The sequence below is a fragment of the Anas acuta genome, chromosome 2, assembly GCF_963932015.1.
Source record: "Anas acuta chromosome 2, bAnaAcu1.1, whole genome shotgun sequence".
NCBI lineage: Eukaryota > Metazoa > Chordata > Aves > Anseriformes > Anatidae > Anas > Anas acuta.
Window position 1 is genome coordinate 84,742,448 of NC_088980.1, and position 24,621 is coordinate 84,767,068.

The 24,621-nt window shown below is 37.9% G+C and overlaps 1 protein-coding gene across 1 annotated transcript in view; it reads right to left on the reverse strand.

Moving 5' to 3' along the window:
- ADCY2 (adenylate cyclase 2) overlaps positions 1 to 24,621 on the reverse strand; it is a 208,737-nt gene that overhangs the window by 13,917 nt on the left and 170,199 nt on the right. The window contains exons 17-20 of the mRNA XM_068671030.1: positions 17,380 to 17,499; positions 12,989 to 13,173; positions 12,335 to 12,419; positions 4,876 to 5,034 (exon numbers count right to left, since the gene is read on the reverse strand). Of these exons, the coding sequence (XP_068527131.1) occupies positions 4,876 to 5,034; positions 12,335 to 12,419; positions 12,989 to 13,173; positions 17,380 to 17,499 (549 nt within the window). The remainder of the gene's footprint in view (positions 1 to 4,875; positions 5,035 to 12,334; positions 12,420 to 12,988; positions 13,174 to 17,379; positions 17,500 to 24,621) is intronic.

Below are 24,621 nucleotides of genomic sequence, written 5' to 3' on the forward strand. Positions count from 1 at the left end.
GATAAATAAGTCACCTGAACTTAAAATTACTTATGTCAGATTCTCTACTGCCTTCTGTGACCACTGAAATAAGAGTACATCTGCTCCACAGGAAGCCCCTGGTGCTAAAAAATGACCACCCCACCACGTCTCTTCAGTTTCATCTCCAATGCCCTTAATCATTAGAATATCTCTCCTTTCAGGACATATTTATGTCCTGAAAAAAAAAAAAAAAGAATATTTATCAAATGAATGCTTTTCTTTTTTTTTTTTTTTTAAGTATAGAAATACATACACAAAGTTAACCACAGCAATAAGAGATGTAAGCTAGTATAAAGCCAAATCCTGCTCAAGGTATTTGAGTGGAGCATGGATTTCAATACTCTAGTGAATAAGGTGATTCTGTGAATTTTTGATTCTGTGATTTCAAAAAGGATCAGATATTATTTCCCTTGTTATTTATCCATTTATCCAAGGTTATTTTTATATTTTTTATTTTTTTTTCCATTTTCAATTCCATTTGCAGTATGTTTTTCTCTTTTTAAAGAATCTCAAAGTAAACCATGCCCATACTCCCCAAATATTCAGTCTTTGCAGCCTGCATTTTGTTTCACATCTATCTATTTCAAATTTATCTCAGGCATGTCTAGGCTGAAGTTACAGTAACATTTGCTTATAAATATTCTAAAAACATAAGATCTGACATGCTGAGTGCTCTCCATAGACCAGTTAGCAGAAAAGGCACAGAGATTACATTCTGTGGTTTATATTGGTTCTGCATCTATCTCCTCAAGTCACCCTCTCAGTAACTTGACTTCATTCGTGAATGAAGGAATTCAGGCCACACACATGCTGCAGGCTTTTAAAATAGGGAAGGGGCTGCAAAAAAAAATTATATATATAGGGCTTGGTAATGGAAGGAGAAATTCACAGTGTTATATAGAAGACTGGAGAGAGAGAGGAGTATTTATTTCAGAATGTAGATAACTAGCTTTCAAAATGTGGATTATTACACCTACTTTTGAAACTTGACCTGACAAAATGAACAATCTGTATACATCTGTGATGAAATATTTTTTCACAAAAAAAAGAAAATGTTCATATTCCTACCAGCTAAACAAACCCAGTAAGTTAAACCCAGCCAAATTAATAATACTGTTGTAAATAATACTAACACACAATTCTATTATCCTAGGGATTCTGTGACATTAGTAGTTAATTAGTAACAAAAGGCTGTTTTAATTTCCAAGATTAACATTAGATAGCAGCTTTCTGTTTTATTTACTTTATTGAACCCTGCATCCTGAGGAAGTAAAAACCAACAGAATTGCTTATGAGATATTAGTTGTAAAGTTTGTGAAAAAGACAAAATCTCGTCACAGAGCTGACAGTGAGGCACTGCCATATTTGAAATAGTACACGGAAATACCATGTACAGGTTTATTTGAGAATATAAATTCAAGTCATAAGGATTCATGTCTACTAGGTGCTACAACTGAACCCTTAGAGAAAAAGAAAACTAGCTGCACAGGGACATGACAGAGGAATACATATTACTGAATAATATGAAGTCCAGATGGTAGAAGATGGGATTCTTTTTACCACCTCATAATACAGGAACCAGAAGACAAATAGGACATTTGGAAATAGAACATGGAAAAAGTATTTTACATGTGTGAGATATAAATGTATAGCTCAATGCTATTCAGCTACATGAAAGACAAGAGCTTAGGGGGTTAGAAACCTTAACTCTTATGGAAATACTAGAAAAACGCATAACTAGGAAGTATATAAAAACATTTGAAAAAAAAATTGCCATCAAATTTACAGGCAAAAGCAAAACAGGTGAATACCACATTAATATGCAGCTGCTCCTACAACTGCTGAAGTAGCCTGCACAGGGCCATGCAGGTGACTGAATGGCAACTCACGTCTTATTATTTCCACTGAAAAAACTGCTGTCACTGAAAGCAGAAGTGTCACCCAGAAATAATCATGGTAACGTGTACAATGCACAGTCATAAGGAAGAGGATATGACTAAGCAAAAAAAAAACAGGAGCAGTAATTCAAATAAACTGCTGTTGTGACACAGAAAGTGTCAGTGTGCTCTATTCTGTTGGCTGTCCATGCAGTGGGGACAAACAGCCTGTAAAAAAGGGTTGCATGCCTGAGTGTTACATTTAGAAACTCAAATCTATAACCAGAGTTATTACTCTTTCCTCTTCTCCATCTCAAAAACAAATACAGAAAATTGTATGTGAACACCTGTCATGCTGAAGCTCAGCAGCAGTGTCCCATTTGTCCTCCTTCCTCTCTCAACAAGGGGCAATATCCATCCCTACTAATGCTGTATAACACAGTACCAGCACAGAAACAACAAATAGCACTGTTTATAGCCACGAGTAGTAATTGTGACGGTCACAATAAATGTCAAGCAATTTTAAATAGGCATTCCCAGATAGTTTATTGCAATCATTCATAATAATAAAGGCTGTGGCAATCAGGTGTCTTAATTTTCCTATGAGTACTTCTCTTGAAAGAGTACTCTCCAAAATGTTTAATCAGAAAATTAAATGCAGCACCATTCCAGGAAGGAATGGCTTTATTTCAACAAAAATAAAATCATTCTCTTCCACAGTCAATCCTTTTTTTATCCTTCCTTTTATAACATCTGAATTTCTGCTGGTGGGCCTTCCTTACTGTCCCCTCTTCTCCAGTGCCTAGAGACCTTCTCAGGATGAAGGAGGCTAACTGGTCCCAATTCCATGGCTCATGAAAGGCTACAGAGGTCGGCTTCTCTGGGGCACAATTTCTGCTGGCTCTGTCCAACAGCTAATGGAACAGGGTTCCTCTTGCTAGGTATTCAGCTCAATAATGTGCCTGCAAGTTAGCTTGCAGCACAAATGCTCCTGGGTACTTCTTAGTCATAGGGAAGCTGGATGCTAACAGCACAATGGAGTAGGGTGCAGAGGTCAGTCACAGAAGATATATCTAATCCTGGCCCCGTTTCCTGCTTTTCATTTTATATTTGTTCTTCTGTCTCTCAACTAGAAAGTATCCTACCTGGTACCCAGCATACAGACTATAAGCAGAAACACAGTTCTGGAGTCTCTGACAGAGCAAACAGACTTTTATTACATTTGCCTGCTTTGAAATAATTTTGCTTCTACCATATCAGCATTAGTCAACATGTGTCCTGTAATGAAAAGACCTTTGTTGGTCTTTTAAAAGTACAGTCCCACTGCTCCCAGTTAGCATTCATCCACACATTTTTTCCGTTTCATTCCTGCTGCATTCATTCAGCAGCATACTTGGTCTTCCCTTTCCTTCATACAGCTGCATGCACAAAACTCTAGGATGGCAAGTAGTATTCAGAAACAGACTATTCATCCATTAGGTTAATCTTCATCTCAAAATCTTCAGTAGAAAAGAATATACATAAACATACTAACATGACTGTTTGCCACTAGGGAAGACAGAGGAATTTTAATTCACTATCTAATTACCTAAATATCCACAGAAAGAAAGTAAAGGTTTGATCTGTTCCAACATATTTTGAGGTGTATAAGCATACACATATACACAATATTCTTTACGGCTTGATACATCCTTGCAGATGCTGAAACAAATCTGAAGACATGCCAGATGCTTGTATTTGTGAACATTTCCAAGAATTTGAAAGATTCTTGCCTCTCTGAAAACTGTGTTTAAAGACAAACAATGCAAAAAAAAAAAAAAAAAAAAAAACCTCAAGATTGTTGGATTTTTCCCTTTTTTTTTTTTTTTTTTTTTTAAAGGGATGCCACTAAAATGGTTTCAAACCATTCTTTCTTCAGCCGACGTGATAGACTGGAGAGATCAGCACACTACAATTTCTCATCTTCACTAAATTTACTAAAGCTCATTCCAACCCAAGAATCTTGAGGGGTGACAATATAAATCCAGCTGCCAATACAAGGGTGAGCAGATGGTGCTGCTCTGCTGGGGAGCTGAGATGGAATAGCACGTAAATGAGAAAGCAATCTCCTGACGGTTTGCTGTGTTTAATGCCTGAGCTAAACTGGAGCTGAGCCAGCTTGGTTTTCCGCCAAGGTCTTCACTGGATTCAAAGGAACCCCACAGTAGTTTTCATTTGACATTAGCTACCAAACAAATATTTGCAGGTAATACTAAAGTACTGATAATAAAGTATGTTATAGTACTGCTTAATGCAAACCACAGTGAAGCCAAAGGGAAAACATTGTCCTTTTTGACTCAGGAGATCAAAATGAATTCCTAAAGCTGCCCTCTCCCCTCTTTTGTCAGTTTTGTCAGTTTTGTATGCAGTTCAAATGACTGCATTTAAGATCTCTAGAAACTGCTACTCTCTCTAAATATTTTTCATTTTTTCATCCTTCTTTTCTTTATTAAAACTATAAAGAAGTATTAGAAGCAGATCTGAATTGCACTGAAGTCAACAAGGATCTTATGGATGACTTTTCTGGTGCTTGAATTAGGTCTATAAGCAGTGAGTAAACAGGTATTTCAGTGTTGAGAACCTTCTTCTAGAATTAAAATAGCCACTTTTTCACGGAACATGTTTATTTTCACTTCAGTAAGCAAGGTCTCCAGTCACCAGAAGCAAATTCAAAATGAAGATGCAGCTCCACTCTAATCAGAAAGGAAAAAGTATCTGAATGCATATTAATGCATGTTGGAATAATTTCACATTTTTTATTTCAACATACTATGGTGCATTCAGTGCTATAACGTAAGCTTTTCAGGAAGGTAAGGGAGAATAAAAATAACTAAATTATAATCTGACTGTACGGACCTACTGTTCAAGTCAGCATTAAGTGGTATTTCTACAATATGCTGCCTTCATACAGAGCAGAGGATATGTAGAGATGTCTCACCTCATTCTTCAGATTTCTTGCCAAGAAGTGTTCAGCTACATGGGCTGGAAGCACATTCTCCAGAAGCACACGATTTAGGTTCTCCATGGTTTCAATCTCCTCCCGCTCTTTTTTGAACTTGTTCTTCCACAGGAAGTCTAACCTACAGTAATATTCATTCTGTTACAAGAGGACACAGAGGTAAAGAAACAATAGGCATCTTGTCCTGCTGGAGTACAGGTTTAAGAGACAAAATAAGCACAGTACATCACTCCTACAAGGATATTATTTGGTCACTCAAGTACAATTCCAGATCCCACAGAGATCAACAACCAGACACACAGTATGTGGCATACATTTCATTGAATTTATAACTGTTCTGCACTGTCCTCTAAAAAAAGGCTCACAAAAAAGCCCAGGAATAAACAAAAAGTTGCAAGGTGCCTTAACCAATGGAAAATTTATGTATATACTTTCAGGCTTTGGTGGAAATTCATCCCACAGATGAAATATTGTTATGGAAACAATTTACAGTTTTGCAACTTAATATGATGCCTAAAATATCTGAAGTGTGGAATTCCACTTACATTAATGGGCACTTCGGGAAGACCCTAACTTTTACCAACTTTAAGTTATGTAATGCAATCGGTCTGGTAAAAATGGGGTAGTAGAGGAAAGAGAAACCTATTGCTATACTTTCAGTTCTTCATGAAACACATTTTCTCCTTCTAGTATGCATACAGCAAAAGCTTTACTGGTTTTAAAATAACAAGAGATTTTTAAATCGGAATTTTTTTAAGATTATAAGAAACAGCCCAGTCAGGTGGTTGTTTTCTTTCTGTGTTTCAAAACTGATAGTAATACTTTTATCCTTCTCTTATTTTTGTACCTGAGTTTTCATTATATAGAAATGTATAAAATTCCTGGAATATTAGTATTTTTGAAGATCCAATTTCATTAAAAAGATATTGAAAAATGAATTAAGTCACATTTTTCCAGGGCCCTCTGTATTTCTTTTCAATAATGTCAATGCTTTGTGGTAAATTTTGTGGCATTATTTCTACATTAAAGACTCCACTGGACTATCTCATTTGAGTTGATATAAATCAAGAGCTATTTCAGCATTGTCCAATGGTTTAACACTACTCTGCAGCCTCAATGAAGACTAAGTTATTAACAAGGAGAACATAATTATGATCACAATCTTACATTAAAAAAAATAAAAATTCTAGCCATTATTATTAGTAGTCAGTAACTGTTCACATAAAAACATGAGAGTAGTCCTTCTGATTGGATGTTTGCTGCCACAGCTCAAAATGATTCATAGATACTTTCTTGAGATCACAGCCAAAGACAAGTAGAAAGTTGAAATGAGATGGTATTAAAATGATTTTGCAAGCCTTCAAAAAGCTATGAAGGTAAAAATTGGTGAAGCAAAAAATCCATCTGCTGAGAAACTGTAAGATGAAAAAATATTAAGAGAGAAACCATGCCTCTACTAAATGCATAGAGAGCAATGCAGTCAGGTTTCTTTAAATTGGTTGATAAGTCCTGGGTATTGTTTAGATATTTAATTAAAAACTGACCATATGATGCAAAATACATGCAGTCATTTTTTCAGAATGTCCGTTTTATTTTTATATTATTATTTATATGCGCAAGTTCCACACACATTTGATAAACTTAAATGCCACCAACTGTATTCATGCAGCAAAAATCCAATAAACTGTCTTGATGCAGAAAAATCCAATAAAATACTGGGATGCCAAAATTATTTGCATAAATTGTAAAAAGTAAACTGCAAGTCTGGCATAAAATCTAAATTAGGTATCCATATATTGTACCAACTTTGTATTGAAAACAAAAGGAACTAGATAAGCTGAAGTCTTCAAAATAATGTTTATTTTTAAATATCTAATGTTAAACAAATAATTTATTTACTGTTTTATTATTTATTGAAATTTAGGCTGTGAAAAAAAATGGTAAAGAGAACTCAGAAATCAGCAAAAAAGCAGAATGTACTCTACAATTTGTTTTGAAATTAAAAATGTCAAGGTATATTTCAAAATGTGTATTCAGACTTAAAAACATGTAAACACTACCTTAGTTTTTTAAAAGTCTGGGTTTCTGTTTGTATGATGTACTCAATTTAGTAGACATATGTCATTAAAGAACCTATTTAAACTTTATAGCCTTAAAGTCATCTGAAAACCAAGATTGCTTCCTACTTTACATGTTATCTACAAAACCTTTTTAACATATCACCATGAAAACAGCTCAGAATGGCTCTTGTACCACAGCAGGCACAATATTGTGGAGATACAAAAACTTGCCTTCTCCACCTTACTCTATTTTACTTGACAGCAGTTCCCAGCTGGTGTGCATAGTGGAACACCCAGGGAGGGATGAAGGACACTGCATTCCTCCAGGCAGCAGAGAGCAATTGGCTTCGTTTAGGACAAGACACTGCCATGCATCTACCACATAACACCACTGACGTTGAACCAGTTTGGTGTAACGAGAACCAATCCATGTCTCATTGCTTGACTGCACAATATGTTATCTATATTTTTAAATTCTAGTGCAACACTCACCTGGGTCTATTTTCAATACTTGCCTCAGAAAAAGGAAAAAAACTGAATGAACTTTCTCTTATCATTGCAGCAAAGTCACACAGAAAGTCAAGACAGGCAGCTCATGAGTCTTGCATGCTATTGCATTCAGCACAGGGGCAGAGTGATGGTAGCACTAAAGCAGATAAGATCACTGCAGAGAAATTAAGTGGGGGCTTTCATTCAAGTGAGGTAGTTAAGGAGACTCGCTCCATCTCACAGCCATTACTTACAGACAGTGAGTCTGAGAAACTGCCTCAGCATGGAGCAGCAGCAGAAGATGCTCCTCAGAGCATATGAATAAATGTTCTGATGTTCTCAGAGCACATGAATAAATTGATCAACAAGAAGTCACCAGCTCTAAAGTAACTGCAATGAAAAGCTGCTGGACTGAAACTTGAGGTGGGTAGCCTTATTCAAATCAGCCACGGTGTTGGAGAACTGACAAATGGCAAGGAAGCAATGCAAATCTTTGGAAAAAGATGAGGTGCCAGTGGGAAGAATACAGCAAGATACTTTCGTAAAAGGTATGCTAAAGAAAATAACTATTTAGAGATATTAACTATAGCTGATATAACGGGGAAGAGTTGATACTGCCTCTTTAGACATGCCTCCAACTCTTCTGTTAACAGAAGCCAGTGGCATGTGAACTGCAGAATCACTGAATGGACTCAATTCCAACCCCATTGCCATGGGCAGGGATGCCACCCACTAGACCAGGTTGCCCAGGGCCACATCCAACTTGGCCTTGAACACTTCCAGGCATCCACAGCTTCTCTGGGCAGCCTGTGCCAGTGCCTCACCACCTTATGAGTGAAGAATTTCTTCCTAATCTCTAATCTAAATCTCCCCTCTTTTAGTTTAAAACCATTCCGTCTTGTCCTATCATTATCTGCCTGAATAAAAAGTTGCTCTCCATCTTCTTTATAAGTTTAAAAAAGTACTGAAAGGATGCAATGAGGTCTCCCCAGAGCCTTCTGTTCTTCAGGGTGAACATCCCCAGCTCCAGTGAATAGGAGTGAACTTTTAAATAAGTGTTCATTAAGTTCTTTCAGAAAAGACTTTTTAAAAGACTACATTATGTAAGAAAAAAAAACAAAAAACTTTCATAGAATAAAAGCTAGCTAAAAAACAGAACAGAGACTACAAATAAACAGTTTTCACAGAACAGGGAAGTTACCATAAACATCTGGGCAATAGAACAGCCAGTGAATTTCAGTGTTTATAAACTCAGTATAATAAATCATTGGAAAAACAAAATATTCACTCAACACACAGAGTATATAAAGGTATACATAATATTAGGTACAGATGAGAAAAAAAAAATCACATGCTACATCAATATTGGTAATTCAATATGGGTCATAAGAGAGGCTTAAAGCTCATCAGGGCTTAAACGTGAGCACGCTCCTTATGGAGCCCAGCCTATGCCACTCTGCATTTTCCATGCAGTGCCTGAGCAGGGGTAGAGAGTTTGCATTCTCTATGTACAGCCTGCGTGTTTACAGACTGTTTCAGGAACTCTGATGGCATGGCTGTAGACTGGAATGTGTCATTCAATCTGTGTGCCAGGGAATGGTTCTAACCTACACCGCTACAACCATGGAAAAAAGCAGTTCTGCTTTCTCCAGCTTCACTTCATGCTGCTCATGCCCATCCTGTGCTGATTCTTTTGGAACAAGCATGGATGCAGCCACACCATAAAACCAGATCAGGAAATGGATCTGGCTGAAAACCAACCATTTTCCAGGGTTAATTTTTAAGTCAGATCATTTCCCTATTTTGGGCCACTGTACAGTTCTGCAGACAGCTGTGCCAGCACAAATGGGGAGATACAAAGATAAGAATGAGTAGTTGAGGGAAGGACTACGTCTTTCAGTAGGAATGTTGGTTATGCAGCTAAGAGTATTAATTGAACGTAAGAGTTAACTTTACTCATATAACATGTAAGGATACACCAGCTCTGCCTCCCTCCATCCCCATTCAGCCAGAGGCATGCTCCCTTTCCTGTTTTTGGATCAGCACAGGCATCTGTCTGGCCAGCAGTGAGCAGGCTCACAGGGCTGGGCTTGCAGGGAAGCACTCATTTTTTGTTTAGATGAAATTTCTGGTAACTCACTCTGGAGGCAGAGGAGCACCAGTGCAAGGATAAGGGAAGTGGAAAGAACACTGTTTTCATAAGTGGCTATTGTCTTCAGCATTGTTAAAATAAGCAGATATTATGAAATGAGAAAGGCAAAGTTATTAACTGCAAGGTCAAAAACATGTGATAGCAAACAGATAAATGACTCGTATGTTACCCTCTGTGGAAGAAAGGTGCTGGGGTAGGAAAAGGCTCAATCAGAACTATAATAAGAGGAAGACTGCACTTGGCCGTAAAAACGTCTCTACTAAATCCATGATTTTTGCTATTTGTGAGAGCTGGGAACATTATTTCCCAGGTTTCTTTGTCCTTGAGAACACAAGCTGCAACGTCAGAGACTGCTGTCATTTTGTGAAAAATGTTCTTTGACTCAACATTTCTGTTTGCCTAAGTAGATGCTGGTGAGTAACGTACTGGGTTCCTCCAATTTCCATAAATACATTTGAGATGAGATGTCCAATATCTAGGGGAAAAGCATGCAGAATAAATGCCATTCATCATTTCTCCTGAAGGGAAGGTGCAAGAATGGGTAATTATTAATGTGGAAATGTAGTGTAAGATTTTGCCAACTGCTGTGCGCTTTTTTGGGTAAGGGAACTTTACTTATTCCTTATGATGAACTTGTGAAGGTTGAAAGGTTGTCTAAAATCTAAGAGGCAACAGGAATAATACAGAAAAAATCTATCCAAAAGCTTCCTATTTTTCTAATTTAACCAACCAATCTAGAAGATTTCTAAAAGATGTTGCCTTTGTTGCCTTCCCTTATAAGCACTGGCCCTGTGAAACCTTTATACTATTACAGGGACAACACAGCTGTAGATATTATTAGGACTTCAGAACAGATAGAAAGCTAGAGCTTCTGAACAGATAGACAGCAACTTTCCATCACTGTCCAAATCAACAGTGTGTCCAGTGAATGCACTTCTTGCCCCTTTTTTAATAATAATAATTAAAAAAAAAAAAAAAAGCAAGCAAACAAACAAACAAAAACAGTAGATTGAGTAGGGTTGAGAAGAACCAAACAGTGGGCAGCTGAATGCCAAAGGTTATGGCCCATACCAGAAGCAGCAGAGAAACTGCTTGTTAGGAATTCCCTCCTCTAATCCTACTTCTTTTCACAGTAGGATTAGGACATGGACTTGGCAAAGATCCTGGCAAAGCAGGAGGAACAGGAAGGAAAACCAGGTTATTTGCTGGAAGGAGAGGCTTTTTCTCTCTGTCCTTATCCCAAGCATTTACTACCAGTCAGTGTCACTAGCAGTAACCTAAAATGGCAGGTCTTAGCTCAGGTATGTGAAAACTAGCTCATAATATTTTCTAGTTATCAATTAGACTTTGCTTGAGAATGTTTGAAAACACAGGGTTTTTTACTCCTTTTTCTATAAAGGAGAATAAATTAATAGAAAAATCAAAGGCAACAGACCGAAGAGCCATGAACAAGCAGTATCATGCTGAAGATCCTGAACCTATAGCTCTGAAAACAAAGATTTTTGACATTAGAGGCTCATTTCTCAATAGGTGTGACAGGCAGAGAGCAACATGCCATGCCCACACTGCTGCAGTATGCAAAACAGAAACCTTCTTATTGATGTGACTGAGCACACAAAGAAATCCTGAAGATGATGCTCCTTTTCTATTTTTTTCTTGACGTTGTGCCCAACCCCTTTATGTGACACCTTGGATGTCAGGGCTCCCTGGTGTGATGAAGCATTTATCTCTGTTTCCGACTGGAAGTAGCTGCGTTGCAGCCCTGCTCTCTGCTATTATCATCAAATGAGCCAATTCCAGTACGGTGCTGGTAGTAAGGTTGATGACAATTTTTATTGAAACTCAAGAATGTTCCCCTACAGCAAAAACTGAAGAAGCTGCCAGAGAGGAATTTTTTATCTAGTAACCTGAAGGGCCAGCTTGGCAATTTAAATGACAGTCATTGTGTTCCATGGAATTGTAATGTAAATGAGCGACTTAAGGACAGTATGACACAAGATCCTTCCCAAGGATCCTACCGCAGGCTATGGCTATACAGGCTGCTCTTGAGACCTCACACAGATTGCTTCTTTTATCTCAGAGCCGTGTCTTGTGCACTATCTCACTTCTGGCATGATGAGCTTCTAGCCATGGATCACAGACAGGCCCGAGGACCTGGAAAGAGAACTACCCTGACCCCTACTCTCCAGTATAAGGGTATAAGACCACCCACACCATGCTGGTACGGGAAAAAGCACAACTGGGTAATGAAAAGAGGACTTTCCTGTCAGTTAATAGTTTCAGTATGACTGTGGCCTCAGTATGTGGTACTCTTCTGTGTGCATGCTACACTGTTTCTGTGTCTGCCTCAAACGGTAATAACTGTGAAGAAAATAGCTTGTAATTAAGCAACTAGGGAGATAGCAGATGGATGCAGACAGATGGGAGCACACTAGGAAGCTATGAGACAATATTGGTCAGCATGACAAGCAATAGTCACAGTGCACTATCAGTATAATGCCTACAGTCTTCACGACAGATATTGTGGCGTTACTGGTGAGTTGTAGGGGTCTATTGGAAGGCATTAAAGGACATGATAGCATTTTAGATGCTTCTGACACTCCTTTGCAAGGGTGTGCAGCAAAAAGGAATAAAGGTGTTTGTCAGAAAACCTAAAAAATCCCCGAGAAGGTGGGAAGCTGCATGTGGAGGTTATATTGTGTCTACTGATACAGATGGAAAGAACTGAGCATCTTACCTGTCTACCCAAAACCAGTAATGTGACGAAGAATATAAACAAAGAAACTGAGCCCATTGTCTTCAGGTCTTTTAGTACTCCAGGCCTATAAAATAAAAACGTAAGTAAAGCAAGCTGCTCAGAAGTTATAATTTATAATTTTGTTCTTCCATTGTATCACCTATAACAAAGACTTCAGAAGCCTCACTGAAAATTTACCATATGAATTTACATGTGCTGCAAAAAAGTATACAAAGAATAGGTTTACTTTTTTTTTTCAATAGCAAAGACTGCATTTCTGAAGTAATAAGACAATATATTAGTTCTGAAAAAGTTGATTTGCTTTGGCTTGCAGCAAATATTCTTTAAGAGCCTTAACAACATTCAAACCGTCATCTCCCTAGTACCCTTTCCTACAAAGAAGCAAATTAATCCATACTGTACTTCCTATAGTATGTGATATATGCACGTTGCCCAGACTTGTTTATTTTATTCTAATGCTCTCAGGCAAAACATTAAATCCTGTATTAACAGCAACACAATAATGATTTTAGATTGTGACTTGTACAATATATAGTCAAATACATAGAAGAAAAATTGTTCTATAACATAAGAACTTCCATTGCTGATATTTCATTTACATTCATTTCCAAAGGACTGGAATCTTCAACCTACCTTTTTAGAGGTGCCATTGCATACATAAATTTGCTGTAGTCATCCAGCATGGGCCCATGAGTGTGCAGAAGGATAACGTTGTAGCCCACCAATGCAATCAACATTATCACCATTTTCAACTCATAATTTATCCTCAGGAAAACGGAACACGAAATGAGCCCTAATATGCAGCTGTATATAAAATACTGGCAAAGGAAAATCAAGTGGTAAATATTTAGAATTGGCTGCTAAGTAGGCAATCACACATAACGAAGAGCCTAGACTAGTTTAAAAAATGTATTATCTGACCACTTAAGCATGGTATCTATCACAATGTGTAAATAATCACTGTACATGGGACATTATAGTTTACAGATGGTCAATAACAATCAGATACTGGTATTTCATCAAATAGACTCCTTTTCTCATTAGGCTCAAATTCACCCTAAACTTAGGAGAATCCAGACTATCCTCCTCTATTCTGCTTACTAATTTTCACTCTTTGTGACTTTTGATTTATTCATCTGTGTATCAGGAAGTGCCTGTGTGTGGGACACCACTGCTGGTGTGGGTCTCCTGCAAGAGGCTACTGCCAGCATAATGACAGATTTACTCCTGTGCCTCTGCATGGTTTTCACTCGTGCTTGAATACAATAACTACCCTTCATGTATTGCTGAGCATATGGGAAGATCAAAGTCAAAATGCTTGAAAATCTGTAAACAATTTAATTGCCCATTTTTGCAGTATATGTAAACTGTTGCAATACACACAGATGTTATGAACTTCACAGACTCTTGAAATATCATTACGAAATGAAGAATATAGAGTGATTAACATGGCCTATGAATAATATGTCTATTAAAAATCTTTATGTCAAATCCTCTTGATTTATGACTTCTTAAGGATACATTCAATTGTTAAGAAAAGCTTTTTCTTTCCTATGTCATATTTATAAAGAAAAATATATGGTTGAAGTTGCGTTCCTGGAAAAAGATTTTCTCTTGATACTCTCTAGAAATGGATTACAGCATCAAAATCAATGCTAAAACAGAAATAATACAGTCCCACTAGAATAATTATCTCGGTCCTTAACATAGAGCACACCTTTGCCAAAGATTGTTCCTGAAAATTACAGTCCTGCATCTTGTAAGGAAATTATCTTTTCTTAAACTACAAAGCATTCTATTTCTAGATACGTTATTTTCAGACTACTGTTGATTTGTTGATGGCAGTACTTTTGACATAACCTGAATCACTGTATACTAATTTTGGAGGATCACTAAGAGTAATTTTCTCAGTGCCCATCAGACAGAATTGATCTGCCATATAAATCTTTGTTGTTATTATAATTTCCTTGCAGATATGCTTGAAGTAAGAAATAGAAAGAACTGTTCTTCAGAAACATGAAAAATAAAATTTCTCAGATTTTAGCATTTATAAAAGTAACAGCATCCATTTTATATTCTATAGGGCAACCAACTTGTGAAACTACTTTGCCATTGAAAAAAAGCAAACTAAAGGCAGTCTCATATCTACAGTTTAACAAGGACCAAGAAATTTAGTATTCCAAGTGGAATAAAATCCCTCTTAGTGTTCCATAGGAATACATAGACCACACCGAAAATTTCAGTCAACATTTCAGATGTGGGTAGATTGGATGATAGAACAGTGGCACAGACATACGCCAACTCTGATGCTGTATATTGCAATGCAAGACTCGAGTAAGCACCAAACCCCATGCAATGCCACAGGCTTGGGGCAGAGTGGCTGGAAAGCTGTGCAGAAGAAAAGGACCTGGGGATGCTGGCTGACACTCACCTGAACATGAGCCGGCATTGCGCTCAAGTGGCCAAGAAAGCCAACGGCATCCTGGCTTGTACCAGGAATAGCGCAGCCAGCAGGACCAGGGAGGTGATGTTCACCCTGTACTCAGCTCTGGTGAGGCCACACCTCGGGTGCTGTGTTCAGCTTTGGGCCTCTTACTGGGACTAGTGAGAGGCCCAAAGCTGAACACAGGACATCCGGGCTCTAGAGGGTGCCCAGAGAAGGGCTATGGAGCTGGTGAAGGGCCTGGACTTAAGTTGTATGAGGAGTGGCTGAGGGAACCAGGGTTGTTTAGTCTGGAGAAGAGGAGGCTCAGGGGAGACCTTATTGCTCTCTACAGCTACATGAGAGGAAGGTGTGGGGAGCTGGGGGTCAGCCTCTTCTCACAGGTAACTAGTGATAGGACTAGAGGGAATGGCCTCAAGTTGCCCAAGGGGAGGTTCAGGTTTTCTGAGAAAAGTTATTTAGGGTGTAGAAGAGGAAGAGAATAAATCAATATGCTTCTAAATGAACTATATGCTAGTGGGGCTGAAATAATTCAAAAATCTGTTATTCGCTAATTTTAGATTATGTCATTAATTGATCTGTCAGCTCCTCCATTATAAATCACAGGAAATTTATCTACATGAGTAATGCTTAAAGGTAAGACAGATAAAAGGGGCTGATATCCAGTTAAAGAAAACAAGCATTCATCCGCCTAAATGTTCAATATCTCATTCAGTAAAGTGAGAAGAATTTTATTTTCAGGTTTTTAGAAAACTTTCAAAGGATAAAAAGCAGTAACTCAGAAGGAGTTTGCAGCTTTTTCAAGCTAGAACTGAGTAGCTCAGCAGTGCCTTATGATGAAAATAATGTGTATTTGAGAGCTATTTAATAAACAAAACAAGGGAAAAAGAATTTAAAATACTTCTGCCAATCTAAACTTTTAATTATTATCAGAAATGACAGTTTAAAATGATTGTTATGCCAGTTTATCAAAGACAAAGTTTCTTTGATGAAAGAATGCATTTTAATAGTTTCAAACTTATAAATCATTAATTTTTCTAAATGTGCTAGTAATAGGAAGAGCTGACAAGCATCTTAGTTAAAGATGAAAACACAGGAAAAAATCACACTAAGATTTTTTTAAGGTTGAATCTAAAAATAAATATAATTCATGAAAAATATATTATCCAGATGCTTGTTGGATAACTTAATACTAACAAAGAAAACACTATCTTTCAAGTAAGATAAAAAGGGGACCCGAGAACTGGCTAATTAAAAAAAAAAAATAAACAAATAAACAAATACAAATATGCATAGGAACAATTTATTTCTAAGTGCTTGTGAGTATGTCCATATATAGAGGCTGGGAGAAGGACTGCATCATCTCTTTGACAACAAGGAAAACTTCATGTCAGGGCCAAGAGGGAACATAGGCATATCTGTACCAAGTTTAGTTTACTTAACTTGAAAATGAGAAATAGAAACTTGTGCTCTATTGTCATGTTATCAAAGAGATGCTGGAAGTTTGCAAGTGCTACGGTTAGCTCAATTATTATTTTTTTGTTTTCCAGAAAAGTTCTATACCTGATTAATATCACACTTTGGGGTGTGTTCTAGGAGTATTTATCTTGACACAGTCAATAGTTATTTTTATGTAACCTGGTCAGGTGGGAGGTGTCCCTGCCCATAGCAGTGGGCTTGGAACTGGGTGATCTTTAGGGTCCCTTCCAACCCAAACCATTCTGGGATTCTGGGATTCTGTAACTATATGGAAACCAGCACACACCATCGTAGTACTGGTGCCACCAATTCTACATATAGACAAAATAATTTCCCATCTCCTATTGCTGCCTCCTGCTTTTTCATCCAAAGACTGCTGACCTATTTTGGCACAGTATGTAGCTTGTTATGTTCAGTTGCAGGTCTTTTGTAAGCCCTCTAAGAGTCATTGCTTTGTAGGATACAGATTCCATTTTTGTAGGAATGTCCTCCCTCCTCTTGCATGTGCCAGTGTGCTTTTGATCACAATAAAACATCTTATTCAAGTCAATTCAGATCTTTTTTACACAGTTTACCTGGTGGTATATGAGTGCTGTATTTCCTCCCTCCCACCTTGCCTCTTAACCAAATACGCAATAATGACAGAAGTCTGCTGATCAGAGATCTCAATTTTACCATCAGGTGAACAATGAAAATGGTGAATATTTTCAGGCCTACCACTATTGCTTGTGAAACTTGTCTCTGGGCCAACCTTGGTCTCTCACTGACAGGCATTTGGACCTTGCTCAGCGCAGTCTGCTTTACAGTCACTCCGTGTCCTCCTGACACCTCACAACACCTTTTGGTTAGGATGAGTGAGCTATGGTTCTTATCAGGCTGTTTCCTGAATTTTAACCTGACATTCACTGAAACACCTATTTTCAGAAGTACTAACCGCCTTTCCATTCCCACTTCCTTTCAAGGCAGTTGTGGGTGACTGAATATAAAACAAGCTTTTGAAGCAGTCTTTAGAAGTGGTTGGTGTTTAACTTCCAACAGATCAAGTGACATTCAATTTAGAATAACGGTTGTAAACAAACAAAGAAATGTAAAATGAACTTACCGGTAGGAAAAAACAGTTGTTTTGTATACACCACCGTGTCTGATTACCCAAATTAGGAAAACTTGTATTTGATGAATTAAGAACTGGGGCAAAAGCTTTCACAGCATTATCCAGGAAAAACTAGAGAAAAACAACATATAATCCATTAGCTTGTCAGCCGGTTAAGGTCAAAATAGAGAAGAGGAATGGAGAAGTGGAAAAAGCCTTGCCAGTAATTATTTAACTTTGGTATTTTGCTGCAAATTGAAATAGTAAAGGGAAAATGACATCACTTTGATTACATATTCCTGCATGCTTCAGACAAAAACAACTTTGTAAACCTCCACAAGACACATTTGAATAAAAGATGAAAAGCTCTTTGTTACGTTATCTTCATATATCAGAAGCTCACACATGAGAGAGACAATGATAACATAAATTCAATATGAATAAACTTTGGTTTCACCTCAGCTGAACCTCCTATTTAAATATAGGAAGAAATAAAGAATAAGAAGTCTTTACTACAGTTGATTTACACAGGTGCAGTCCACCTAATAATTATGACAGCAAAATTGGTACAAGTCTTACTGAAACAGACAAACTGAACCAGTATCTCCTAGAGCATCAGATTCTGCCAGCTGATCTCACAAATAACCACCATTATGCAGTACCCCTTGATGTACTCTTGAAGTGAGCTCTCAATGAGTTATATTTCTCTGACAACACTAATTCCACTGCTTTGAACCTCAACACATAAACCATTTCAAAGTTCAACATCTTCGTTTTATTTATGACCAGTTCCTACATCCCTGTTCTTGTACTAATCTCACCCTTTAGCTTCCAAATAGCTCCTTTATTTCAGCCTTCATTATGCTCAGTAATCTATGCTTTTCCAGTTTTTTTCCAAGAAAACATGTTCTTCACTCCCCTGATCAAACTAGTAGTCTCCATCTGTACACGCCTCTTTCAATTTAACCTTCTGGGTGACCAAAACTGCAAACACACTTCCCAGATTTTGAGTATTGCAATAACATTAATACTAATTCTGCAGAAAATATGTTTTCATACACCCTAGAGAAACAATTCCCTTGCCTACCATTACAAAACACTGTAGATAAAAACATCTACATTGACATAATCACAGGTACTAACATTATGGTCAGCAAAAACGAGGCAGTATTCCTCCACTGAGGCTCACTTGGCAAATTTCATTTAACTTGCCATGACTTAAGAGCAGTCAATGGATGGTTACTGTGATTCAGTCGAGTTGTCATTAAATTCACATAACTAATCAAAATACTCAATGCATCTCCATTTGATGAGCCTCCAACTTACATCAGAATTTCATGTTCCTAGTTTGTTGGACCAACCATAATCTTGCACTCTGTACTACTGAATTTCATCCTAGTTCTTCTATCTCAACTCTTCAGCCGACTTCTTCCTTTCTAAAATCTCAGACCTTCCTTCACAGACATTGTCTGCCACCTTAATCCTATCAGCAAATGTCACTGTGACTCTCATACACTGTATGTGAAAATCCACACCCGGTGACCATTGCAGAGCTTCACGGGTTGCCTCCCTCTCACTTGTTATTCTCTGCATATAGCCGTTTTGTAATCTACCTCTGAATTCTTTCCCCATCCCCATCTTCTGCAGTTTATCTGCTGTACCAGAGAAAAACTGCTCAATTCACTCAGATTAATCCATTCTGCATCAAAATGGCTATTGATTTACTAACTAACACCACATTGAGTCAGCCACAGCTCTGTATAGCCAAGTCTTGAAAACTTCAAGGATACAGACTCCACAATCTCCCTTGGCAACATGCCAGCCCTGTACTACATGCAGTGACTTTTTTTTTGTTTTCAAAGAGCATCCAACCTCCCAAACCACCTGCAGTCAGCACTCCTTGATATGTTTTGTGGTGCTTATTGAGAAGAGTTGGAAACCTTTATCTCTGAGACACCCCTTCCACAGATGCAGGACCAGCTGTGCACCAGAGGAGGTAATCGATATGCCAGCTGTTATGTAGTCTGCTTTACAAGAAACTGGCACTCCCTCCGGAGTACCTTGCAGAATGGTCTCACCTTCATCTGTACAGTCACACTTTCAGGTCATCTTCCTTCACTAGCATGCTTCTCTGTCTGTTTATGTGTAACTACACATAATTAACCAGTAGAGAACTATTCATTCAGGTGCTGTATCAGTAATATAGCAGATAAAACACACAAAAAAATAATAAACACCTACAAATTGTGAAATGTTCTTCTTTAAGTAATCCCAAGGAGCTCTAACACATGGAGTTGTATGCACATCTACCCCTTCTCCCAAGATGAGTGGGTTAAATGCATACTTGCTCTTAGAGTTGCATGGGGCAATCTACATTCAAACCCCTCAGGTACGGAGATGTCGGTGCTACAGCTTTACGTGTAGCTGCTCTCCACAATCTGTTGATGCACGTGAGGGTGAGAAAGTCACCCCACAAGTTCATGCATACAGACATACCCAAGGTGTGGGTAAGAGGGGTGACTTCTAGCAGTGTCAAACCAGGTTTTGATTGCTGCTGTTTCCACCCCATGAATTCTCGCAATTCTCTACTTAGTTTCAGCCTAATTCCTTCTCTAGTTCAAAATTCCTTCTGAAGCCCCGTGGTTAATATTTAACCCAGCTGATGCTGGTCATCCTCTTTAACATGAACAGACCTTTTGGGCAAAGGTCCTACAGACTGCTCTAAGTATTTAATCCCTTTCCTCACCTCCTACTATTTACATAGACATCCTCATCTTAATAGGTGCCTTACCCAGGTAATTTGCGAAGGGTGGACAATGAATCCTGCTAATAATGCATTTAACTTTTTTTGCAAACATGAAATAATTGCATTTAGTTTCAGAATCCTGTCCCAGGCATGCCCACTGAGCAAAAGATTACATGTCATGAGGATCTGCAACATAATCATATTATATATACATAAATGTGTGTGCATATATATATATTAATTTATATTAAGGCATTTTAATCTTGTTTTGAGCTTTGGTACAGGGCATTTCTGACCTATAAATGTATACACAGAATGCGATATGAAAGGTGGTGTATATATGAATACATAAATAAGCATAGAGAGGAATAAAAAGGATATGAAAGCATTGTCTTCTCCCATGAGCCAAACAACACTTATTTCTGAATGATGTGTTTGTACTTGTCTTTCTCGTCTCTCATCAGTTATCTACATCTGCTATCACGCTTTGGAGATATATATTGTTCTTCAACATAGTATTTTTTTGTAAGAGACAGCTCAGTCCTACTAAGCAGTCACACCTACTCAAATGACTCAAATGAAAGCAATATTTTTTATGAATACCAATGTTTGCCAGGGAACATCTGAGCACACTACCATTAAATTCTCATTTTAACTTCATATATTCTAGCAGCTTTTTCTTCTCTTGTGTTTGTATAATCTTCAATCTTCAGTTGTGAATTTTTTGTCTCACATGATGAAAATACCTGCTGTGCTGCTATGTCTTTCAATAGGAACCATGTGGTAAAAGATCCTCCCCTGATCACAGGATAAGCATGTTAGTGCATCTCTCTTGATACCTGACCAGGAATCTGCACAAGTCTAACACATTCATTTTCTTACTAAAAACAAAGTCAACTTTTTCATGAAGGTACTTTAAACACTTCTGCATAATCCACAAGGCACCAGAACTTCACAATGAATATGGTCTGATGGCCTCTAAACACAGCCACCAAGTTGAATGGTTTGTATCTCACCTTTCTAAGCAAGTAGGCTTGCTGATTTCCAGGTTAATGCACATAAAATAACATCCTATTAAGAAGAAGGAAAGGTGGCAGAATTTAGTATTAGAGTGCACTAATCAAAATGCACTCTGAATTAAACAGTTTTGGAATAAAAAGTAAGATCTGCAAACTTTTAAGAGTTACTATGTGAATGGGTTGGCCCTGAGACAGGTAGGCAGGAGGGGGAGAGGTGGGAAATAGTCCTCCATTGACCTACTGAATTAATTAATTGATCTGAGCATCTACCACAGTTAGTCCAACTGTGGTCAAACACCTGCAGTCGCAGGATGTCATGCAACATCCATCTGTAAGGACAAATGCTACAATCAGTTTCTGTTTTCTAAGAAATGTGGTTTTGCACACCAGCAAGAAACCACACAGAACAAAGGTAAGCTGTGCATGAAGGAGCTGCTCCAGGACCAGCAGTTCTGGGGCAAAGATATGCTTAATCAATTGAAATACAACAAAAACAAAAAGGCAGCAAAAACAAAGGTTTGACAGCACATCTAAATTTACAGCTTAAGTTTAATTTGACCCCGTCATTATTTTCTCTTCTTTATTAAACAAAATTACACTGGAAGTGGACATGTGAGAACTATAAGTATAAACAGATCTTTGTCATTCCCCCTGTCTCTCCCCACTATGTCCTTGCCTCATATGAATATGCAGCTCTATTTTAAATTAATTTTCTGCTATTGCAGCAAAGCTATGCAATTTTCTCAAGACATGGTCTACAGATTTTATAATACTGTTGTAAACAAAGTCCATGTCTACTCTCTTGTTCAGCAAAAGATAGAGTGAAGAAGAGCATATTTTTAAAGTATGGCAGAAGCATGCATGCCTGGGATTACTGGTTGAACTAGAGGATTTGTGTTTGCCTTAAAACAAACAAAAAGAAGTTATGACACGACATCACTCTTTTGTTTTAAGCTCTGAGACAAACCTGCAGGACTTTTCTAGTTCATTTCTTCTTTTTCTGCCAACTCTACAGATACCCATGTAGCTTGAGAGAAATTTCTGCTCAAAACACGTATCACCACTTCATTTGAAAATGCCAGTTGGTCCGACAGCTAAGTCCTCAGGTCCCCACAGGAATGGCAAAAGAATAATGTGGAGAATCCCAAATTCTGGTAGCAGTCCTCATCTTCATGAACTTACAAGCAGGAACTTTAGGAGAGCCTGGAATGCTAAATACTTACTGAGGTTGTTCCATAATTTCATTTAATATCTCACAGAAGCTCGTGTGTCAAGAAAAAAAAAAGCATACCTATTTAAGTATCTCTGTGTATTCAGGCCCCAGCCTCCCTGTAGAGGCACTGGCAAGCAACTGTCTTCTTCAGAGGTCCCAGGAGCATTCCGTAAGAGAGTCAAGGAGCCTGCTGGGCCTTTACAGGCTCAGATACAATCAGGTGTGGTGTGTTCACTTTATGTCAGTTCATCTTTGCTGGACTGTGGAGCAAATGACTGTGTAACAGCATGCCTCTGTCCCTCCCTGCACAGTTGCAAGACACCAGAACTGCTGTATCTCTGCTAGTCCACTGTCTAGCATCACTAGTCCACTTCACTAGACCGATACTGATTTTTTATCATTTCTTAAATTCTGCCTATAAGGTGGAATGGATTTGTAGTGGAGCCCTGCACATACCACTTAAATGCCATAACTCCAGCTGGGCATTACCTTTTCTCCCCACAGCTCTTAGGCCAGGCCAAGCTTTAGGCTGTGTCCATTTATGCTTCTTTAAAGAAATACATTAGGCACCCTCCAAAGCAAGGTCTCCAGTGTGTTAGGCACTGGAGGGACATATAATCAGAATGCATCTGCCAGAAGACCTTGTTTACTTAAAATATAGCACTGAGCAAGGTCAGCTACTGTATTAACAGAGTTAGCTACACTAAAAGGTGTATTAAAGAAACCTATTTTCTACTATGAGAATAGAAGCAAGTTTGCTCAATTATTTGTCATTGTTAAAACACGGCCATGAGTAAAGGGAAAACAATATTGGGCCAATGGTTGCTCCTGTGCTTACAGACATGCATTAAACAATGGAGCAAATACTCAAACCTGTCAATCTTCATATTTCAAAAGACTTTTTTTTTTAAGAGAAAATACTCCAGTAGTTCAAAATTCACTGGATGAAAGACAGAAAAGCAAGTAACATCCTGACTCTGCACGCTGATAGTTAGGGCACTGTCCTGGGACACTACAGCTCTGAGATCCTGTTGCTGTACTATGAATCATTCATGCATTTGGTACAGAAGTCACTGAAACAACGTACTCTTCCATGGCTCTGAAAGAGCCATGAAAGCAAGCCACGTTCCCCCAAATCACACAAATGCCAGGGTGTGATGAGGCACAATCATCTGATGTATCATCAGCCATGCGTTCGGCTTCCACAAATTGACCCACTGCAGTCGCACAGTCCTGTTGTTGCTCTGCGATGTCTGGATTGTTCCCTGCAATATATTTCCTCATGTTCTCTGTAATGCAGGTCAACATTGCAAAAAGAGTCTTCCTCAGCCATTGATTACTGCTCTATTTTATATATGGCACCAAATCTAATGCTCAATGGAAGCGGCATTAGTCATCCTCTGCCTGTAGCTAAGAGGTACTCGATACTTCGTGTCACATTAGCTGTTTTTTAACTTCACTCCACTGATCATGACTATATACCCCCTTAAGACTACATTCAGATGTCTGCTAAAACAGCTCATTTGAAATCAAATTGCACCCCCACTCTATTCTAATGTCCCTTGACCATAAAGATTGAGTTTTATTTGACATTTTGGTCTTAATTATGATTTATTAGGTGTGGGATGGTTAGACACTTTTTATCTCCATTAAATCTTAATGGCTACATTTTGCCTTTTCCTACTGAAAGAGTTCATGGAAATAAATGCAGTTAATGGACTCTGCTATTAAGTACATGTTGCTTGGAGATATAATAATGATACTTCAGAGTCTCTCCCACAATTTGCTATTAATATTAAGGAAATGCAAATTTCACAATCACATTTAAAGTCATTTTTGCTAGTCAAACTATTAAGGTTTAGTTTCAAGGTGGGAATTGTACTTAAAATTATCATCTCATGAATATCATGGAACATGATTATTTGTAATAGTGCAGTCATTACTGATAAGGCACAAAGACTTTAAAATACAGCATATTAAGTTTCACTGTAACATTCAGTCCACATAAAAATGGACTTGAACCAATAAAATTAAAAACGTTTTCCTAAAAATGATGTAGTGAACAACTGCTTTTTTGCTAACATATCTTTTACTAGTTGAAGGCCAAATTTTCTGTGAACTGTACACAATAGTAGAACTTTAGTCTAAGAAAAGACAGGTGCTGACTATATCTTCTTTTACACTTTTGAACTTTTTAAATTTTAAAATACCATATACTTGCATGACCTCTAACTCAAAGTAAAGTTTACTACCAAGTACGTTAATTTCTTTGTATC